The sequence below is a fragment of the Colobus angolensis genome, unplaced genomic scaffold, assembly GCF_000951035.1.
Source record: "Colobus angolensis palliatus isolate OR3802 unplaced genomic scaffold, Cang.pa_1.0 Scaffold5, whole genome shotgun sequence".
Classification (NCBI taxonomy): domain Eukaryota; kingdom Metazoa; phylum Chordata; class Mammalia; order Primates; family Cercopithecidae; genus Colobus; species Colobus angolensis.
Genome location: NW_012118487.1, coordinates 28,930,042 through 28,946,443, shown reverse-complemented (window position 1 = coordinate 28,946,443; position 16,402 = coordinate 28,930,042). Strand labels below are relative to the sequence as shown.

General features: G+C 39.2%; 2 protein-coding genes across 3 annotated transcripts in view; one reads left to right on the top strand and one right to left on the bottom strand.

The window, feature by feature from the left end:
• FNIP2 (folliculin interacting protein 2) overlaps window positions 1–14,707 on the top strand; it is a 139,081-nt gene extending 124,374 nt beyond the window's left edge. For both annotated transcript variants that reach the window (XM_011959698.1, XM_011959697.1), the window contains 2 exons: window positions 2,419–2,534; window positions 11,104–14,707. In XM_011959698.1, coding sequence (XP_011815088.1) covers window positions 2,419–2,534; window positions 11,104–11,182 — 195 coding nt within the window. In that variant the 3' untranslated portion in view covers window positions 11,183–14,707. The remainder of the gene's footprint in view (window positions 1–2,418; window positions 2,535–11,103) is intronic.
• Window positions 195–16,402, bottom strand: part of LOC105524437 (chromosome unknown open reading frame, human C4orf45) — a 140,981-nt gene continuing 124,773 nt past the window's right edge. Inside the window, exon 5 of the mRNA XM_011959699.1 lies at window positions 195–379. Within this exon, the coding sequence (XP_011815089.1) occupies window positions 365–379 (15 nt within the window). The 3' untranslated portion in view covers window positions 195–364. The remainder of the gene's footprint in view (window positions 380–16,402) is intronic.

Here is a 16,402-nt window from a genome sequence, read left to right as displayed (position 1 = left end):
CTTAATTTCCTTATCTGCAAAGCTGGGGAAATAATAGAAGCTATCTCATATGGTTATGAAATTATATTAGAGAATGAATGTAAAGCACTTGGAATAGTGTTAGATGTTATAAGCACTCAGTAAACAGTTACTATTAGTTTGATAGTCAATAACAGTTAGTTTCATGAAACAATGGTTGCAAAGACTGACAACAACTTTTTTCCAAACTCTTTATTTGGGCTTTAAGCTGAAGCGTACTCTTGCAGGACATCTGTCCCGGGGCAATATGAGAAGCACTTACGGATTATTATGATCTTATTTTTTGTTCTACAGTAGTAGGCAGTTTCTCCTTCTAAAAGCAGGTTGAATTATGCTGATTTAGAGGCTAATGCTTCCTTTTCTGTAAGAGAAGGAATGTATATTAGACTTCATAGTTTACTTCATAAATATTTGCCAAACTTTTATATTTCATTCTATAATACATGGGTCTTGTCATAGTTGATATCTTGGTTATCAAAGCAATAAATTGTTGTAGTTAATTCTTTTGACTTCATTTGGACAGAAGTATGTTCAAGCACTTACTAGTATGAATGACTTATTTAACCTGACAAAACCAAGATCAAAGAAAATTTTATCTGCAGTTTAAAATTCTCCTTTAAAAAACCACCTGAATGAAACCTGTGATGAAATGGCTTTTAGAACCTTCAATACAAAAAGAGAAAGTAGCTATTTGAAATTTCAGAAGTTAAAAATTGGAGAAATCCATGTCAGGAATAAAATCCCAGAAAGAGGAGTTTAAAAAAAAGCCCCCAGCATGGTTCAATTGAATAATCAAGTCTTTTAAAAGATGGTTTTAGTTTTTTTGTGTTTGTTTGTTTTTGAGACAGAATCTCATTTTGTTACCTGGGTTATAATGCAGTAGTATGATCTTGGCTCACTGCAGCCTTGATCTCCTGGGCTTAAGCAATCCTCCCACCTCAGCCTCCCGGGTAACTAGAACTACAGGTGTGTGCCACTATGCCCAGGTAATTTTTTAATTTTTGTAGAGACAGGGGCTCCATATGTTGCCTAGGCTGATCTTGAACTCCTGGGCTCAAGTGATCCTCCTTCCTCAGCCTCCCAAAGTGCTGGGATTACATGCGTGAGCCATTGCGCCTGGCTAAAAGTTATCTAAATGCTTTGATTTCACATCTAGTATATATTTCATATAGACCACAGTTTTTATTTCCACGTTGCATCATACAGTTTTCATATAGACTGTGAACACTGTAATTACTTTTTCTAAACAGAAAAGATTCAATGTAATATGAATATTGTTTTTAATATTTTGTGACTTATTAAAAATTTTCTGTTTCACTCCGTAAGGAACTTAAAGCTAATAAGAGATCCTTTTGCCACTTTACTTGGAGGATCATTTCCATGAGAATTGGTGAAATCCTCCTTGCTTTATTACTCTTAGTCACTTAGCAGTTGTGTTTCATCCACCTGACACAATGCATTTAAGATTTTAAACCAACGAAAAACTGAAAAGATTGCATCTCTGATAGATATTTTTTCCATGTCACTGATCAGCCCAGATGGTCAAGATCAACATTTTCAAATGCATCTGTTAATCTTTTTACCTTGAAAATAACAGGCCTAATGGTCTAGAAGAAAATTATGTATGATGGAATTACCCTTGCCAAAGCCATCAGGTGTCTTACTGAAGATGCTCGGGTAGCTCTGCCTGCCAAATGCAAAAGCATTTGCCTCTGGTGAAAGACACAGATGGTTGCTGTTCTCTAAAAAATGAAGCTGAACACAATTCCAAGGGTAAAGATGTCCTGAAAATAATTGCCTTTTCTTTATTGTTATTAAAGACCTAGTTAAAATATTCTTGAAAGCAAAAGAAAAAAAAAAAGTTGTGGGGGAGGTTCAGAATGACCTCTTCCAGTCAGTCTCCTCTGGAAATGTACTGGGCCAAAGTAATCTGAGATATTGGGGGAAAAAAACAACAAAAACCATACTGTTTACTAAATTATTTACAACAAAAATGCAAATTGCTATGTGGTTACATGTAAATTCACATTCTCAAGATTGTTTAGCTATAAAAATTATATCAAGGAGTTCTTAATGTGGAAAAGGATTATTATAAAGTTTTTAAAGGCAAGAAACATACTTTTGGAATGATTTCAACTGTGAAAAAATACTTGTTTAGAAAGACTAGAATAATACATATGTAAATCTTAATAGTTAGCAAAAGTAAACTTTGTTTTACAAGAACCTATTCTTATACCTGGTAGTGGTAGGGTTTGAGATGGCTTGTGATTTTTTAACTGTGTTTGAAACAGATGAGATTAAAGCTGTATAGTTAGAAATGAATTAAGAAATTTCTGACTTTTAAAATGTTGGCAGAGATTTGACTTCTAGCCCTCATTGTGAATGTTCTTGGCTTTGCAGTGCATCATGCATCTTGAAGATAGACTACAGGAGATGTACCTTAAAAGCAAAATGCTGTCTGAATATCTCCGGGGACACACACGAGTCCATGTGAAAGAATTAGGTGTCGTACTGGGGTGAGTTCTGGCAAGTGCCGCTACTTCTCCCTTTAATGGGTATCCCTAGCATTGTACCCACTAACATGTTTAGCCTGTGCCACCCTAAACCTGAGGCCCTGGTAACCCATCAAAGTATGTGGAGTCCATCAGATACATGCCTCTGCAGCTCCCCAATGAACAGCATGTGCCTTTATCTGATACTGGGTTTCACACCCACAGAGAATGGCAGGGCTTTAGGCTGGTCATGCTTTGTTACGCCTCTCTGTTAATCCCACACTGCCCGTTTCTAGTAACTGAGTAAGATGCTGAAGTCACAAGCTGTGGGACATGCCGCAGCAGCTTGTGTTTACATTTCACTTCCTGGAGGAGGAGTAGGTGGGCACATTCCACCTGGTGGCAGGAAAGGCCCTTCTAGGCTTGAGGAGCCTGCCTGCGTGTCTGTCCTTCTCCCTTATTATAAGCCCACTGAAGAGGAGACTTGTATGTTACTAAAAATGCCTGTCATCCTCCAGAGGGTATTTGCCATAATTTCCCTAGGGGAACTAATTCTGACTTTTGTTTTACTATCTGCTTGATATTTCAAAAGAGAACAGAAAGACATTGTACATTTGGGGAATTGCCCCACTTATCCATGATGCTGATTCCCCTCACTTGGGAGAAGAAAATATTGTTTATAATGTCGACGTTTAAATTCTCAAAGCCTCCTAAGAGACTGGGGCTTTCATATTTTCTTTAGATTTCTCATCTTTCACACCCAGAATGTGACGCCTGTGTTGTTTGGCTCTTGGCATTTCCTGTCATAGATTATTCTTATATACTTTATTTACAAGGTATTTCCCCCTTATGAGGTGTTTGCTTTTGCAGTTAACTTGCAACATGTCCCTTTGTCATTTATGTTTTTGCATTTGTTTATATCTCTCTACCAGCCTCACACTTCAATCCTGCCTTAATAGATTTTTTTTTTTTAATGTACTTTTAAGTTCAGGGAAACGTGCAGAATGTGCAGGTTTGTTACATAGGTATACACATGCCATGCACGTTTACTGTACCCATCAACCCGTCATCTACATTAGGTACTTCTCCTAATGCTATCCCACCCCCAGCCCCCAACCCTCCAGTAGGCCCTAGTGTGTGATATTCCCCTCCCTGTGTCCATGTGTTCTCATTGTTCAACTCCCACTTATGAGGGAGGACATGCGGTGTTTGGTTTTCTGTTCTTGTGTTAATTTGCTGAGAATGATGGTTTCCAGCTTCATCCATGTCCCTGCCAAGGACACGAACTCATCCTTTTTATGGTTGCATATAGTATTCCATGGTGTGTATGTGCCACTTTTGCTTTATCCGGTCTATCATTGATAGGCATTTGGGTTGGTTCCAAGTCTTTGCTGTTGTGAATACTGCCACAATAAATATACGTGTGCATGTGTCCTTATAGTAGAATGATTTATAATCCTTTGGGTATATACCCAGTAATGGGATTGCTGGGTCAAAGGGTATTTCTAGTTCTAGATCCTTGAGGAATCACCACACTGTTTTCCACAGTGATTGAACTAATTTACACTCCCATCAACAGTGTAAAACTGTTCCTATTTCTCCACATCCTCTCCAGCATCTGTTGTTTCCTGACTTTTTAATGATTGCCATTGGAACTGGCCTGAGATAGTATCTCATTGTGGTTTTGATTTGCATTTCTCTGATGATCAGTGATAAGCTTTTTTTCATGTGTTTGTTGGCCACATAAATGTCTTCTTTTGAGAAGTGTCTGTTCATATCCTTCGCCCACTTTTTGATGGGGTTGTTTTTTTCTTGTAAATTTAATTTCCTTGTAGCATCTTGATATTAGCCCTTTGTCAGATGGATGGATTGCAAAAATGTTCTCCCATTCTATAGGTTGCCTATTCACTCTGATGATAGTTTCTTTTGCTGTGCAGAAACTCTTTAATTAGATCCCATTTGTCAATTTTGGCTTTCGTTGCCATTGCTTTTGGTGTTTTAGTCATGAAGTCTTTGCCCATGCCTATGTCCTGAATGGTATTGTCGAAGTTTTCTTCTAGGGTTTTTATGGTTTTAGGTTTTAGGTTTATGTCTTTAATCCATCTTGAGTTAATTTTTGTATAAGGTGTAAGGAAGGGGTCCAGTTTCAGTTTTCTGCATATGGCTAGCCAGTTTTCCCAACACCGTGTATTAAATAGGGAATCCTTTCCCCATTTCCTGTTTTTGTCAGGTTTGTCAAAGATCAGATAGTTGCAGATGTGTAGTGTTATTTCTGAGGCCTCTGTACTGTTCCATTGGTCTATATATCTGTTTTGGTACCAGTACCATGCTGTTTTGGTTACCACAGCCTTGTTGTAGAGTTTGAAGGCAGGTAGCATGATGCCTCCAGCTTTGTTCTTTTTGCTTAGGATTGTCTTGGCTATGCGGGCTCTTTTTTGGTTCCATATGAAATTTAAAGTAGTTTTTTCCAATTCTATGAAGAATGTCCATGGGAGCTTGATGGGGATAGCATTGGATCTATAAATTACTTTGGGCAGTATGGCCGTTTTCACAATATTGATTCTTCCTGTCCATGAGCATGGAATGTTTGTTTATTTGTGTCCTCTCTTATTTCCTTGAGCAGTGGTTTGCAGTTCTCCTTGAAGGGGTCCTTCACATCTCTTGTAAGTTATATTACTAGGTATTTTATTCTCTTTGTAGCAATTGTGAATGGGAGTTCACTCATGATTTGGCTGTTTGTCTGTTATTGGTGTATAGGAATGCTTGTGATTTTTGCACATTGAGTTTGTATCCTGAGACTTTGCTGGAGTTGCTTATCAGCTTAAGGAGATTTTGGGCTCAGATGATGGGGTTTTCCAAATATACAATCATGTCATCTGCAAACAGACAATTTGACTTCCTCTCTTCCTATTTGAATACTCTTTGTTTCTTTCTCTTGCCTGATTGTCCTGTCCTGGCCAGAACTTCCAATACTGTGTTGAATAGTTGAATAGGAGTGGTGAGAGAGGGCATCCTTGTCTTGTGCTGGTTTTCAAAGGGAATTCTTCCAGTTTTTGCCCATTCAATATGATATTGGCTGTGGGTTTGTCATAAATAGCTCTTATTATTTTGGTATACATTCCATCAATACCTAGTTTATTGAGAGTTTATAGCATGAAGGGGTGTTGAATTTTGTCAAAGGCTTTTTCTGCATCTATTGAGATAATCATCTGGTTTTTGTCATTGGTTCTGTTTATGTGATAGATTACATTTATTGATTTGTGTATACTGAACCAGCCTTGCATCCCAGGGATGAAGCTAACTGGATTGTGATGGATAAGCTTTTTGATGTGCTGCTGGATTCGGTTTGCCAGTACTTTATTGAGGATTTTTGCATCGATGTTCATCAGGGATATTGGCCTGAAATTTTCTTTTTTTGTTGTGTCTCTGCCAGGTTTTGGTATCAGGATAATGCTGGCCTCATAAAATGAGTTAGGCAGGAGTCCCTCTTTTTGTATTGTTTGGAATAGTTTCAGAAGGAATGATACCAGCTCCTCTTTGTACCTCTGGTAGAATTTGGCTGTGAATCCATCTGGTCCTGGACATTTTTTGGTTGGTAGGCTATTAATTACTGCCTCAATTTCAGAACTTTTATTGGTCTATTCAGGGATTTGACTCCTTCCTAGTTTAGACTTGGGAGGGTGTATGTGCCCAGGAATTTATCCATTTCTTCTAGATTTTCTAGTTTATTTGCATAGAGGTATTTACAGTATTCTCTGATGGTAGTTTGTACTTCTGTAGGATCAGTGGTGATCTCCCCTTTATCATTTTTTGTTCCATCTATTTGAATATTCTCTCCTTTCTTCTTTGTTAGTCTGGTTAGCGGTCTATTTTGTTGATCTTTTCAAAAAACCAGCTCCTGGATTCATTGATTTTTTTGAAGGGTTTTTTTATGTCTCCTTCATTTCTGCTCTTAGTTATTTCTTGTCTTCTGCTAGCTTTTTAATTTGTTTGCTCTTGCTTCTCTAGTTCTTTTAAATGTGATGTTAGGGTGTCGATTTTAGATCTTTCCTGCTTTCTCTTGTGAGCATTTAGTGCTGTAAATTTCCCTCTAAACACTGCTTTAAATGTGTCCCAGAGATTCTGGTACGCTGTGTCATTGTTCTCATTGGATTCAAATAACTTATTTATTTCTGCCTTCATTTCTTTATTTACCCAGTAGTTATTCAGGAGAATGTTGTTCAGTTTCCATGTAGTTGTGTGGTTTTGGGTGAGTTTCTTAATCCCGAGTTCTAATTTGATTGCATTGTGGTCTCAGACTGTTATTATTTCCTTTCTTTTACATTTGCTGAGGAGTGCTTTACTTCCAGTTATGTGGCCAGTTTTAGAATAAGTGTGATGAGGTGCTGAGAAGAATGATTTGGGGTGTAGAATTCTGTAGATGTCTGTTACATCCACTTGGTCCAGAACTGAGTTCAAGTCCTGAATATCCCTGTTAATTTTCTGTCTCGTTGATCTAATATTGACAATGGGGTATTAAAGTCTACCACTATTATTGTGTGAGAGCCTAAGTCTCTTTGTAGGTCTCTAAGAACTTGCTTTATGAATCTGGGTGCTCCTGTATTGGGTGCATGTGTATTTAGGATAGTTAGCTCTTCTTGTTGCATTAATCCCTTTACCATTATGTAATGCCCTTGTCTCTTTGATCTCTGTTGGTTTAAAATCTGTTTTATCAGGACTAGGATTGCAACCTCTGCTTTTTTTTGCTTTCCATTTGCTTGGTAGATCTTCCTCCATCCCTTTATTTTAAGCCTATGTGTGTCTTTGCACGTGGGATGGGTCTCCTGAATACAGCACAATGATGGGTCTTGACTCTTTATCCAATTTGCCAGTCTGTGTCTTTTATTTGGGGCATTTAGCCCATATTACATTTAAGGTTAATATTGTTATATGTGAATGTAATCCTGTCATTGTGATGCTAGCTGGGTTTTTTTGCCCATTAATTGATGCAGTTTCTTCATAGTGTTGATGGTCTTTACAATTTGGTATGTTTTTGCAGTGGCTGGTACCAATGTTTCCTTTCTATGTTTAGTGCTTCCTTCAGGAGCTCTTGTACAGCAGGCCTGGTGGTGTCAAAATCCCTCAGCATTTGCTTATCTGTAAAGGATTTTATTTCTCCCTTTGCTTATGAAGCTTAGTTTGGCTGGATATGAAATTCTGGGTTGAAAATTCTTTTTTTTGGAGATGGAGTCTCGCTCTGTCGCCCAGGCTGGAGTGCAGTGGCGCAATCTCAGCTCACTGCAACCTCTGCCCCTCCAGGTTTAAGCAGTTCTCTGCCTCAGCCTCCAGAGTAGCTGGGATTACAGGCACATGCCACAAATATTATTTTAAGAACGTGGAATATTGGCCCCCACTCTCTTCTGGCTTGTAGAGTTTCTGCCGAGAGATCTGCTGTTAGTCTGATGGGCTTCCCTTTGTGGGTAACCTGACCTTTCTCTCTGGCTGCCCTTAACATTTGTTCCTTCATTTCAACCTTGGTGAATCTGACCATTATGTGTCTTGGGGTGCTCTTCTCGAGGAGTGTTCTCTTTGTACACTTTTTAGAGTGTACAAAGTTTAACAAAAGTTTACAGTGTACAAAGTTTGTAAAAAAAAAAAAAAAAAAGTTTTACAAACTCTTCTTTGTAGTGTTCTCTGTATTTCCTGCATTTGAATGTTGGCCTGCCTTGCTAGGTTGGGGACGTTCTCCTGGATAATAACCTGAAGTGTGTTTTCCAACTTGTTTCCATTCTCCCTGTCACTTTCAGGTACACCAATCAAACGTAGATTTGGTCTTTTCACATAGTCTCATATTTCTTGGAGGCTTTGTTCATTCCTTTTCATTTTTCTTGTAATCTTGTCTTCACACTTTGTTTCATTAAGTTGATCTTCAATCTCTGATATCCTTTCTTCCACTTGATTGATCCATCTATTGATACTTGTGTATGCTTTACGAAGTTCTCGTGCTGTGTTTTTCAACTCCATCAGGTCATTTATGTTCTTCTCTAAACTGGTTATTCTAGTTAGCAATTCATCTGACCTTTTTTCAAGGTTCTTAGCTTCCTTGCATTGGGTTAGAACATGTTCCTTTAGCTCAGAGGAGTTTGTTATTACCCACCTTCTGAAGCCTACTTCTGTCAATTCGTCAAACTCAATTCGCCATCCAGTTTTGTTTCTGTGCTGACAAGGAGTTGTGATCCTTTGGAGAAGAGAGGCATTCTGGTTTTTGGAATTTTCAGCCTTTTTGCACTGGTTTCTCCCCATCTTTATCTACCTTTGGTCTTTAATGTTGGTGACCTTCGGATGGGGTCTCTGAGTGAATGTCCTTTTTGTTGATGTTGATGTGGCTGCTTTCTGTTAGTTTTCCTTCTAACAGGCCTCTCTGCTGCAGGTCTGCTGTGGTTTGTTGGAGGTCCACTCCAAACCCTGTTTGCCTGGATATCACCAGCAGAGGCTGCAGAACAGCAAAGATTGCTGCCTGTTCCTTCCTCTGGAAGCTTCGTCCCAGAGTTGCACCCACCAGATTCCAGCCAGAGCTCTCCTGTATGAGGTTCTGTCGGCCCCTACTGGGAGGTGTCTCCCAGTCAGGATACACAGGGGTCAGGGACCCACTTGAGGAGGCAGTCTGACCCTTAGCAGAGCTCAGACGCTCTGTGGGGGATCTGCTGCTGTCTTCAGAGCCATCAGGCAGGGACGTTTAAGTCTGCTGAAGCTGTGCCACAGCCGCCCCTTCCCCCAGGTGCTCTGTCCCAGGGAGATGGGGGTTTTCTCTATAAACCCTTAACTGGGGCTGCTGCCTTTTTTTAAAGATGCCCTGCCCAGAGAGGAGGTATCTAGAGAGACAGTCTGGCCCTAGTGGCCTTGCTGAGCTGCTGTGGGCTCTGCCCAGTTCAAACTTCCAGGTGGCTTTGTTCACACTGTGAGGGTAAAACTGCTTACTCAAGCCTCAGCAATGGCGGATGCCCCTCCCCCCTCCAACCTCAAACGTCCCAGGTCAACCACAGACTGCAGTGCTGGCAGTGAGAATTTCAAGCCAGTGGACCTTAGCTTGCTGGGCCCTGTAGGGGTGGGACCAGCTGAGCCAGACCACTTGGCTCCCTGGCTTCAGCCCCCTTTCCAGGGGAGTGAACAGTTCTGTCTCACTGGTGTTCCAGGTGCCACTGGGGTATGGAAAAAAAAACTCTTGCAGCTAGCTCGGTGTCTGCCCAAATAGCTGCCCAGTTTTGTTCTTGAAACCCAGGGCCCTGGTGGTGTACACACCCGAGGGATTCTCCTGGTCTGTGGGTTGCGAAGGCCATCGGAAAAGTGCAGTATCTGGGCTGGAGTGCGGATACTGAGTTCCTCACAGCCTCCCTTGGGTAGGAGAGACAATTCCCCGACCCCTTGCACTTCTTGGGTGAAGCAACACCCTACCCTGCTTCTGCTTACCCTTCGTGGGCTGCACCCACTGTCCCACCAGTCCCAATGAGATGAACCGGGTACCTCAGTTGGAAATGCAGAAATCACCTGCCTTCTGTGTCGATCTCACTGGGAGCTGCAGACCGGAGCTGTTCCTATTCGGCCATCTTGCCTTATTAGAAATTTTCCATTGCCAGATGTGTACCTTACATTTCAAGGTCTTTACCTCGTCCTTGAACCTTACAGGTGTGCATCAACACCTGTAATCATAAGCTTTTATTCCCCTGTGCACTCATCTCCAGGTCTTCTTCGTGAATTATTAGTGGACCCATGTTCATCCTTCCTTTATCCCCTTCCTCCTATAGTCAGGGCCAGTAGCACTAAAAGTACTAGAGAACTTCTGTACACTCTGAAATCAGATCTGTACGTAGCATTACTGGAGAAGGACTAGAAAATTCCATGAGGTAATGCCAGCTACTGTTTTATTTTTATTTTGAGGAATTCAAGGGTAAGAATTAGGACATACTCCACAGACTGAAACAGTTCAATTTTTTTTTCATAACACCTGGCATCATTTTTAGCCAGTGCCCATACTGTATCCACCTCTGCTGTAAGAGAGGCAGCCAAAGCTGTGTCCACTTGAAACCATGATGTCTCTTAACCCAGTATCTTTTAGTGTCACTTTGCTCTCAGAATCTTGTGGCTTAAATGCTCAGTGAGGATCCCAGTTGTAATAACCTTTGTACAAATTCCCAATGTTTTGTAAGAAATTGCTACCATCACCATTTTTCTAAGACCAGTTTGAACTTAGGTGAAAAATCAGTATGCATTTAGGAGTGTTGACTGGAAGAATGAGTTTATAAGGAGAAAACCTTAAAGTATGATACAATGAAGTTATATAGGGAATACAGGAAAGTTAGAAAGTCTGGTGACCCCTGCCAAGGGAGAAAGAGCTTTATGTCCACACACAGGCACAACACACTTCCTGTCTTTCTCTCCCTTTGCCTCCCTGGTCAGTGTCCACTGGAATATTTTATAAAAAGAGTAAGTTTATTATCCTTCCATCTGTTTTACTTTTTCATTAGTTTTAAATGATAAACTTAGTACCTAGAAATAATACTTTCTCATAAAACCATGCTCTTTTAAAGTAATATTCTTTTCTTTTCTCAATATTCAGGATTGAATCCAACGACCTGCCTCTGTTGACTGCTATTGCCAGTACTCATTCTCCTTATGTGGCTCAAATACTCTTATAAGCTAAAGCTCAGGACAGTTCTTCCTTGGAAGAAAAAAATCAAATTCTCAACTGAAGGAGAAAGGAATAAGCTCTCTGTGATGTCGAAAGCATGAGCAGAGCAAACAGAAACAGTCATTCCACCTTTTTGTTTTCTGTTTTTGCCATCAAGCTGATGCTTCATTGAAGACTTAGGTTTACTTGATATAATGGCATTTGTGATTGTCGTGAACACTTCAGGCCATTTGTTACCCATGAATCAACAAAGAGACTGACCTTTTTGGTGGGAGGAAACATAAGCACTACACTAAACATTAAGCTGTTGCAACAGATCGCCTTGTGCTGTTTAGGCAGAATAAAGGCAAGCGACTTGAGCGGGGTGGTCAGCCGTGTACGTAACATTCCAGTAGGAAACTGCTTCTGGGTTTAAGCATGAGCTCCCCAAACTGGGGAAAACATATTTTGCTATTCTGAGACAACAGTCAGAACACAGACTTTGGATTCCAGGTCACAGTTTGCTTTTTACACAAGGTAAAGCAAAGAGAGCCACATTGTGCCATCTTCAGCTCCAGTGGCTGTAGCAGTGACTGACACAAAACTTGTAAGAGAATTGCTTGTTGGGAAGAGTGCTTTAGGGACCCACTGTTTTCATTTCTTCTTGGAGTTTACCTTGTTTCAGATGCAGCCACAGGTAGGTCAGAGATGGATTGTTGGTGCAATAAACCCAAGAATCAATGTAGCCTCTTAATCCCATCAAGATGTAGTTTGTAACAGCAAAGTGTACAGTCTGAAACTATATGTTTTATCCTTATATTTTAGAGCTTTCAGCAGCCTTTTTAAGAGAGGCCATTTACCAAAGTTACTTCTATAAGCTCAAGAGTGTTTCTGTTGGTAAGTTCTTCCAACTGAAGCCACTTTTTTCTTATAGTTAACACAAATGACTATTTTTACTTTAAAAGGCACAGCTGTCCTGGCGGGAAATGAACCTGCAGCAGTTCAGGATGACTCATGAACATTCAGGATGATTGCTTGAACATTTAGAAAAAATCCATACATGATCTAAATTTTTATATTATCATTTCTGTGCCTTCTAATTCCTGCATCCTTTTCAAAACATCTTTCCAGAAATTAACTTACCCATTGTATAAAACCGACCAAAATGATTTCCCAAAGTTCATGCAAAACAAAACAAAACAAAAAAAAACTTAATTTTCTGTTAATATGAAAGAAACTTTAGCTTACTGACCATGAAACAGACTATGTACTGACATCCAGGGTAAAGTAAAAGACTTCTAAATATTGGTCATTAAAAGACAGGAGCTAAAGCTAGCAAAGCAAAACATCTTTAGCACTTTGCAGATCTTAAGCAGTTAACCAGGTTCTGATTCCCTTCCACTGTTTTATGAATTAATTCCAGTTCTTTTCACGTATCTTGGAACCTAAGAATATGAAGTAATTTCCCTATTAGGGACTAGAATGACTTCAATTTTTTTATTTGATAAAAATCAGAACTACTACCTTTTCTTCTTTTTTTTAATGATGCAAAATGTAGATGAGTGCATTAAGGTTTGTAAGATCTTTATCATTTTATGTCATTCATTGAAAATTGAAATGTTCATTCCTTTTAATGTTTTCCTGTTTCCTGTTGCCTAGCATTTGACTTTGGTGTTTTAAGTTCTGTAGTTTCATGACATCATTGTTTGCTGTTGTGTTACACAGAGAGAAAGAACCTCACCTGTGGCTCAGCTCATCCCACATCCGTTTCTCATTATGTGTAAATAAACTGTCAGAGCTGATGTTACAGCTTTTACAGTTTAAAGCATTCCCCTCCTCTCTAGTTCCTTTTTTCTTGTTTACATGTTTTGGGCACTTTCCCTCATTCACCACCTTCCAGGGTTTCATAGAAAATAACTTGTTACAAAATCAGTTTAATTCTAATGTGGACATAGTGGCATATTGATCATTAGACCCATCTAGGGGACACTGAGCTTTAAATCGTTGATTCTAAACTCTATACATTGAAAAAATTCAGCCCAGGCCCCTCAAAGCCTGAGAAAATTTCATTTGCTCTTAATCTGATGTTCCAGAACTCACTCTTGCAAAAATGCCTGTTGGAAAACTACAGGTGGGTCACGTGTGGGGGCTGTCTCCGCGACACTCAGGATTCCAGTCAGAACCTAATCCTCGTATCTATTGCCTACAAAAATAGACCAAGAATGTTGCTGCTATTTTATAATCTTCAAATATTTAACATTCAAGTTTTCTTTGTCTTAAATTCAACCTCTTCCTAAAAGCGAAAAAGAAAAAAAAAAAAAAAACACAGAATTGTGTTGTGATCCACCACTCACACATCGTGCACCACCCAGTGGCTTCATTCTGGCTTAGCCGCAGAGGCAAGAAAGGGACCCCACCCGCTCCCACGCCCACCTCAAGAAAAAAACATAAAACAATTTTTTTAAAAAAAGAAAAGAAATCTACCTCAGTTGACAGGATTCCACCTTTAGGGTTTCTTCAACTTTTAAGTCTTACCTGTTGAGTGTAACTTTTGTAGCATCTTGCTTTTCTAAGCAAGCTAGTGAGGCATGACAGAGCAGAAGTCTGTAAATGTCCCTGTGATGGACCTCTTTCTAGCATGTTGCAGTTTTATTTTTAATAAATTGATAAGTGAAATGAATGTAAAGGTAATTGTGTACGTTTTAGACATGACAATGAAAATTTAAAATGTAGCTTCCATACTTGTGCATAATTCCAAAGTATTTTATTTTTTATCAGTGTTAAATAGCTTTTTGTACAGGCTTCAATCCATTTTTCTGAAGTGTGCTGTTTTTTAATGAAAGTAACTATAATCTTTTCACATCCCATGGAACTGCCGTTTACACATTGCAACTTTTTAAACTTAACCATATTTTTCAAAATTAACGTTTTTGGAGGGAGAAAAATCCCCGCTTGCTAAATGATACTAAACCATTGTTTGGGCTCTTATAATTAGGTCCTGAGATTTTATAAAAATTTAGTCTGTAGCTTTTTAGGTTCTTCACTAGAGAGAGATGGTTGTACATAAAAATAAAGAATATAAAGTACCCCAAAATTCTTTTAAATGTCTGGATTTTTCCACTAATATGTACTTTAGAGAATATTTTGTTCATGCATACTTTCACATTAAATTGAAAATGTCTTCAGCTTCTCTTGGTAAATGTGAACCATTTGTTTTTTATTGTGCTTCGGGGAGAGGGTATTTTAATATAATTTTTGCCTAAATCAAGCAGTCCCCTCTGAATGTTAATTTTTAAATGTCAAAATATGATGAACCATATATCTTGAAAGTGAGATTGCAATATGCTTAAACTTAAGTGGTATTTCAAAAACGAGAAAATTCTGGAATTTGTTATTTGAAGCTCCATAAGAGAAATTGATAGGACTTCGTTTTTGATCAGTTTGAATAGATACCAATGTCATTGTGTGGGAATTTTTTTAACTTGTTTATGTATTATTTTGATCCATTTTTCTGTGGCATTTGGTGCAATAAAACTTTTGAATTTATCTTGAACATTTTCCTGGTGCTGCATGCTATTTGTTTGTTTCATTTAATAAAATGTAGAGGTCTCTTTCTAATAATTCATGCTGAAAACAAGCTGATTATATATCTCAGTGGTTTTTAACCGGGGTGTTTTGGAACTGCGGGGACATTTTTGGTTAGCATAATGACAGGTTAGGGTTACTGGCACAAAGAGGGTGGAGGCTCCGATGATAGGCGAGAGGTCCTGCACCACGAGAGACAGCCCTACAGGATGAGCACTTGTCCCACCTACCTCCTCCTGTGTAACCCTTAAATGTCCTGCTGGACATTTATATAGCTAAAAAAGCCTGTTTATAGTTAAGCAGATAATTCTGCTATATAAAAACACAGTATCTTTTTACATGATTTTAGTATATAATGCGTTCTCCAGGAATGCAGTTGTACAAATTGAGGGAAGAGTTTTACTTTGTAAGATTTAGAATTTTAGCGAGAAGCGGTCACTTGGTCTTTACCAAGAATTGATATACTTTTGGAAAGTTATGTTTCCAATGGTAACATAGTTTGGTAGCCATGATAGCTATGGAATTTGAGTCACCAATACAGCACATTTCTGTCAGTCTTCATTTGTAGCCCCTGCGTTCATGAAGACTCTCTATATAGATGCCTACTTTTTTTTTTTTTTTTTTTTTGAGATGGGGTTTCACTCTTATTGCCCAAGCTGGAATGCAATGGTGTAATCTCGGCTCACTGCAATCTCCGCCTCCCGGGTTCAAGTGATTCTGCTACCTCAGCCTCCCAGGTAGCTGGGATTACAGGCATGCACCAACACACCTGGCTAGTTTTTTGTATTTTTAGTAGAAACAAGGTTTCACCATGTTAGCCAGGCTGGTCTCGAACTCCTGACCTCAGGAGATCCGCCCACCTCGGCCTCCCAAAGTGCTGGGATTACAGGCGTGAGCCACCACGCCTGGCCAACCTAATTATGTTTTCTAATCTACTGCCCCAATATTTATGTATTAAAGTAGTATAAATTACTGTTAAATGTCTTTTAAATTATGGTATAATAGGACATTATATTGGTTTGATATAAATTAAGTATATTTGTAAATTTTATTTTAGGTTAATAAAGGGGCATTACAAAATATTTGCTCTGAAAAGGGATGATGTCCACTGATATATTTGTTCTCAGGAAAAAAATATGTCATTGAGTGCAACTGTTGGTACCAACATAATGCCATACTGAGTTACGTTATCTTAAAGACTGGGGGGGAAATTACAGTAGATATTTCAAAATCCTTTCTGATAAATGAAAATTTCAAGTGTTTTTCCCTGAAGCCTTTTTTTTTTCCTTTTTCTGCATGCTCAGCTCTCCAAGGATGGCTTCTCTGCTGTGCACTCAAGTGAAACAGCTTTAAAATCATGCCATCGATAAAAGGATTTAAACACATGTGCACACCACAGTGCTTTTTGGTTCCCTAGCGCCTGGACCGTTCTGTCAGATGCTTTCTGTATGTTACCTCAGTTAATCCTCACAATGGATGAGAGGGGTACTGTGATGCTGTGATGGTTATTATTATTTTTTTTAAGAGACAGGGTCTCACTTTGTCACCCAGGCTGGAGTACAGTGGCATGATCATAGCTCACAGTAACCTCAAACTTCTGGCCTCAAGTAATCCTCCTGTCTCAGCCTCTCAAGTACCTGGGACTACAAGCATGCACGAACAC